This window comes from Oncorhynchus gorbuscha, linkage group LG13 (genome assembly GCF_021184085.1).
Source record: "Oncorhynchus gorbuscha isolate QuinsamMale2020 ecotype Even-year linkage group LG13, OgorEven_v1.0, whole genome shotgun sequence".
NCBI lineage: Eukaryota > Metazoa > Chordata > Actinopteri > Salmoniformes > Salmonidae > Oncorhynchus > Oncorhynchus gorbuscha.
In genome coordinates this window covers 84,758,837-84,765,020 of record NC_060185.1, presented here as the reverse complement: position 1 = coordinate 84,765,020, position 6,184 = coordinate 84,758,837, and the positions used below count along the sequence as shown (strand labels likewise).

The 6,184-nt window shown below is 44.1% G+C and overlaps 1 protein-coding gene across 1 annotated transcript in view; it reads right to left on the bottom strand.

The window, feature by feature from the left end:
• Window positions 1-172: 172 nt before the first annotated feature.
• LOC123993634 (cytoplasmic FMR1-interacting protein 2) overlaps window positions 173-6,184 on the bottom strand; it is a 43,877-nt gene continuing 37,865 nt past the window's right edge. The window contains exons 26-30 of the mRNA XM_046295994.1: window positions 4,346-4,418; window positions 3,991-4,085; window positions 3,223-3,461; window positions 2,861-3,008; window positions 173-2,432 (exon numbers count right to left, since the gene is read on the bottom strand). Of these exons, the coding sequence (XP_046151950.1) occupies window positions 2,265-2,432; window positions 2,861-3,008; window positions 3,223-3,461; window positions 3,991-4,085; window positions 4,346-4,418 (723 nt within the window). The 3' untranslated portion in view covers window positions 173-2,264. The remainder of the gene's footprint in view (window positions 2,433-2,860; window positions 3,009-3,222; window positions 3,462-3,990; window positions 4,086-4,345; window positions 4,419-6,184) is intronic.

The following is a 6,184-nucleotide window of genomic DNA, read 5'->3' as shown; positions in this document are numbered from 1 at the left end:
AACCAGTTACGTCATAACCAATCAAAAAAGAGACGACACATACTTAACCAATCAGGGCAGAGGAAATTAGACTTCCGCCAGCGCCCACCAGCCCCTCATGATCGCTATGGCTATATTCAAATATATTTAGTATTTTTTAATTACAATGAACACGGTCATACATGATTCTTAATAAAAATGTTAGTTAGACATTTATTTAATGGAAATACAACAATTGAATTTCCTTTTGCAGGACCATTCGTTGTACATCTTTATATTCTTATTTTCTCATTTTTGTATTTCAAAACATGATCACTTGTACAACATTATCATTAATATCATCACAAAAACCTAAGGTCACAAATGTATCCGTAATGACAATATTTCGCTTTTCTTTTCATGCAAAAGGTTCGAAAATGATTGATAACCTTTACTTAACATATTCACCCATTGAATGAACAATAAAAGTGTAGTTGTGTGAATAAATAAAACAAAAAGGACCATTGGAACAATAACAAAAAATTAAACAAAGGGGAAACTGAAAATGTGGTTGCTCCTTCATTGATGTAACGATCATTTTCCATCATAAGAATAAAAAACTGGGACAAAATATTTTGATAACACTGCTTAAGCTAAAGGGGGAAAAAAGTCAAACAATAGTGAATACATTTAGGAAAGGTCTCTTTCTCCATTTCTGGTTTGTAGTTCGTACCTAAACTGGAGAAAGGCAACTACTTGATTCCTTTATGTCTTCTTCTATAGGAGGGAATGAACTCTACAGGAGTTCGCTTGGTCCCATTCACTCTCTGAACAAATCTAATACAGTAACATCATCCTGGCCTCTTTTTTTTTTATTTTACAATCAAGTATTTCTAATGTTTTATTACATTAAAAAAATCAAATAAAACACATTAGCGCAGATGATGTCAATAATTAGTAAAATGATAAACAATAACACTAAGCGCACATACAGAATATAAAAACATTTCAATAAACTGACAAGACAGTAGGTGAGGTTTACATCAGAAGAGGCAAGTTATACCAAGGATGAAAAATGAAATTATCTATAATTAATTCAAAACAATAACAATTACAACACTCAACTTATTTTTTTTAGTTCAGTGAAATTTACAATGGAACAGAATAAAAATATACTCAAGAGGCTAAAACCCCCAAAATATGGGTAAAAATAAATAAAAGCAACTCAGAAAAGCAGTCAAGTGTCCTTGTTATGCAGTCAAGTGTCCTTGTTGTGAAACAGTAGGGTTGTGTGAGGAGAGAAGAGGTGAGGTGTGGCTAACTACTCCTATGACACTGGTTTACTATGCTTGGGTATGTCCAGGGAGATTTGGGCTGCATCCAAATGGAACCCTATTCTCTATATAGTGCATTACCTTTGACCAGAGACCTGTAGGCGCTGGTCAGAAGTAGTGCACTTTATAGGGAATAGGGTTCCATTTGGGGCACTCCTGTGTTAGCTTCTGAGATTCATTCATTATTTCGTTGACTTGTGCGATGATCATATCATGGATGTTATGGGGGGAAAATGACACTGATGACATTGGTGTTATTAAGTATCATCGGAATACTTAGCACCGGTGTGGACTTCAATAAGCAATTCAATAGCCGTTAGGTTTGCTTTCGTATGTAATCTACGAAATAATAATCTCAGGTTACAGGTCATTTCAGAATCTGATTATTTGTATGCATTGAGGTTTTGGAGATGATTCCAGCATATCTATCATCTTTTATGTAGGTTGATTGTTGTTGCTCACTAAATGGTTTCTCAGAGATATCTGATAGACTGTTGATTGTGACTAGAGGGGAAGCAGAGTGGTACTGTGATCTGTAACCACTCAGGATTGGCAGTTGTGTGTTACGGAGGCCATCCATGTGACATATCTCTTGGGACAGGAGAAGGCATGCTGGGTGTGAGAGTCACATGGGTTGAGAACAGAAAAACATCTCAAAACACCCACAACACGAAAACTAGACTGTGGTTTTGGGCCAAACATATTCAGAGTTCAGAAAACTCAGTTTGAGATTTAGACTTTTTAATGGACGCTATGTTCCCACCAAAAGTTCCAAGACGGTTGCATTTTAGAATGCAAATTGGAATGTCATTGGTATGGAATATTTGGTGCCAAAATGGTGTACAGTCATACAGAACTCTGGAATCCTAAGGCTCTGAGCGTCTGAGTAAAAGACCAAAGAAAGGCAGAGCGTGTGGTGATGATTTGGGTTGGTGTGTGTGTGTGTGTATTTGTACTGTGTGTGTGTTCCTCTCAGCACGTTGTGGCCAGGGACTGGTGTATAGGTGGCTGGAAGCAGCGGACATGCTCCACGGTGGAACTATCGGTCTCCACAGCCTTCATGTACTTGTTAAGGATGGCAAAGATCTCATTGTTCAGGATCTGGTACTTCCTGATCCGATCAGCCATCTTCTTCAGCGGCTGTGGAGAGAGGGAGAGAGAGAGAGGGAGGGATAGCGAGAGAGGGAGGGTTTGAATCGTATGATAGAATTAAAACCACAGTCCACAGACCAGGATTGTAGTAGCCAAGATCTTGCCACAAAGATGAGCTTCCTCTCCTCATATCAATCTTTCTCGTAAAAATATAAATAAAAATGACCAGCAGTTGACATATCCCTAAATCAGTGGAGGCTGCTGAGGGGAGGACAGCTCATAATAATGGCTGTAATGGAGCGAATGGAAAGGCATCCAACACATGGAAACTATGATGTATTTGATACCATTCTACTGATTCCGCTCTCCAGCCATTATGAGCCTGTCCTCCCCAGTGCCCTAAATCGCTTCTTATTTCTGTGCTAGCATGCTGGTTAAAGTGTGTAGATGCGTGCGTAGCGTCAGTGTGTACCCACCACGTTCTTGATGATCTCATCCTTGCCGTCCTGCCTCTGCACCTTGAGCAGGTGGTAGCAGAAGTCAAACAGGTCGAAGCGGCGCTGCTGACCCAACAGCACGATGATGGAGCAGCCTGCCCAGTTCAGCCCGTCACCAAAACACTGCCTGCAGAGGACACGCACAGGGACGGCTTGCTGTCACTAACTTAGTAAGTACTTTGCATTTGTAGAAAACACTTTACAAATCAAGCTTGATTGATGGGTTTATCTACTACTGTAAATCTGCAGTAAAGTCTTTGGTGCCCTGAGAGGACTACAGTAACTAAATTGTTACTGTGTTTGAGTGTGTGTACACTGCCTTGCCCCCTACAGTAACTCACTCTGCGGTGAACTCGTGAGTGCCGACGGGGATGCAGTAAACAAACTGCATGGCGCTCCAGAGGCGGTGGAACTCCATACACTCGTCCACGTGCATCACTCCATTGGTGGGGGGCGGGCCTCGCCACACGGCGTCCTGCAGGAAACTACGGATCCTCGTAAGGATCACCTCGAACATGGACAGGCCACAGCAAAGACGCTCCTTGGTCAACAGATCTCCCTCACGGGCTATAGCTATTTGCTGAGGAAAGGAAACATTTGGACAGGAAGGGAGGAGGAAAGGATACATTAGCAGAGGAAGGAAGAAGGAAAGGATACATTAGCAGAGGAAGGAAGAAGGAAAGGATACATTAGCAGAGGAAGGAAGAAGGAAAGGATACATTAGCAGAGGAAGAAAGAAGGAAAGGATACATTAGCAGAGGAAGGAAGGAAAGGATACATTAGCAGAGGAAGGAAGAAGGAAAGGATACATTAGCAGAGGAAGGAAGAAGGAAAGGATACATTAGCAGAGGAAGGAAGAAGGAAAGGATACATTAGCAGAGGAAGGAAGAAGGAAAGGATACATTAGCAGAGGAAGGAAGGAGAACAGGGAGTAAGGAGGAACAGGTCAAATAGGGAAAGTAATTGCCTTGGAACTTTGGTGCCAATATGGCTGCCCTTTCAAATTCTACATTTCAAACCAAGATTGCTGAAACTGTCTAATGGCTGTGGGCCAGGACAGAGAGCTAGGTTATGAGGTATGATGGTGATGACAAGAAGGTAGAGCTCACCTGAGGGGTCCCCAGCCTCTCGATGAGGGGCACCAGATGGAGTGGAGCATACTTAGCCTCCAGCCTCTTCATCCTGACTTCCAGACGCTCCCCCTCTACACACACACACACACACACACACACACACACACACACACACACACACACACACACACACACACACACACACACACACACACACACACACACACACACACACACACACACACACACACACACACACACACACACACACACACACACACACACACACGTTACTACACCAATCACATCAGACAGATATGCATAACAATATTGAAGTCCTTATCCCACCCATCTCAATCTGGATCCACACGCCTGGACCTGTATCACATACCTTTGATGTAGACCCTGGGGAGGATGTTCTGGAAGGGAGCTGCATGAAGCAGGTCACACACCTCCTCCTGGGACTGTGGTTAACACACACACACAGACAGAGGCAGAGAGAGGTGACATTGAACACCAGCCAACATCTCTCCTGGACACATGTACACTACATGGGGTAGTTAGTGGTGATGGGAGGGAGGTGTTATACTCATTAGTAAGGAGTGAAGTCAGAGGTACATAAGCAGTGATAACGTGTGTTTAAGTGAGAAAGTAGTAGGCTAGTACAGTTATGATGAGATAACCCTAGGCATGTGTATGACTCGTGCACTAAGTACAGTACAGTCATTGATCTGGTCACCCCCCCCCCCCCCCTCCCCTTAGTCGCACTACAGGCTACTGTCACACAGGTCTGGCTAACCAATAGGAATGACTGGAATATGGAATCAGCAAACGACAAGAGATCCAGATCAGGAAAAGCTCCACTAAAACACTATGGAAGACAGGATGATCTGCATGCTGTGATCCACCAGTACAAACACCCACCCACCAAATCCACCCACACACACCCTGAGGCAGTCAGAGGGAGAAACGGACAGACAGACAGACCAGAGGGTATGAGGGTGTAAAGAGTGACAGTCAGACGTTGAGAGAGAAGTCAGTGTTGACAGAGAGTATGGAGGTAGAAGTGAAGTTGAGCACAAACTCAGCAAAAAAAGAAACATCCCCTTTTCAGGACCCTGTCTTTCAAAGATATTTTGTAAAAATCCAAATAACTTCACAGATCTTCATTGTAAAGAGTTTAAAGACTATTTCCCATGCTTGTTCAATGAACCATAAACAATTAATGAACATGCATCTGTGGAACGGTCGTTAAGACACTTAACAGCTTATAGACTGTTGGCAATTAAGGTCACACTTGTGGAAAACATAGGACACTAAAATGAGTCTTTCTATTGACTCTGGAAAACACCAAAAGAAAGATGCCCTGGGTCCCTGGCACTGCAGATGTGGCCAGGGCATTAAATTGCAATGTCCATACTGTGAGACGTCTAAGACTGCTCTACAGGGAGACAGGACAGACAGCTGATCGTACTCGCAGTGGCAGACCACGTGTAACAACACCTGCACAGGATCGGTACATGACACCTGCGGGACAGGTACAGGATGGCAATAACAACTGCCCGAGTAACACCAGGAACACACAATCCCTCCATCAGTGATCAGACTGTCCGCAAAGGGCTGAGAGAGGCTGGGCTGAGGGCTTGTAAGGCCTGTTGTAAGGCAGGTCCTCACCAGACATCACCAGCAACAACGTCACCTATGGGCACAAACTCAACGTTGCTGGACCAGACAGGACTGGCAAAAAGTGCTCTTCTCTGACGAGTCGCAGTTCTGTCTCACCACCCCTGGTGGTCGGATTCGCATTTATCATCAAAGGAATGAGAGTTACACCGAGGCCTGTACTCTGGAGCGGGATCGATTTTGAGGTGGAGGGTCCATCATGGTCTGGGGCAGTGTGTAACAACATCATCGGACTGAGCTTGTTGTCATTGCAGGCAATATCAATGCTGTGCGTTACAGGGAAGACATCCTCCTTCCTCATGTGGTACCCTTCCTGCAGGCTCATCCTGACATGACCCTCCAGCATGACAATGCCACCAGCCATACTGCTCGTTCTGTGTGTGATTTCCTGCAAGACAGGAATGTCAGTGTTCTGCCATGGCCAGTGAAGAGCCAGGATCTCAATCCAATTGAGCACGTCTGGGACCTGTTGGATCAGAGGGTGAGGGCTAGGGCCATTCCCCCAGAAAGGTCTGGGAACTTGCAGGTCCCTTGCTGGAAGAGTGTG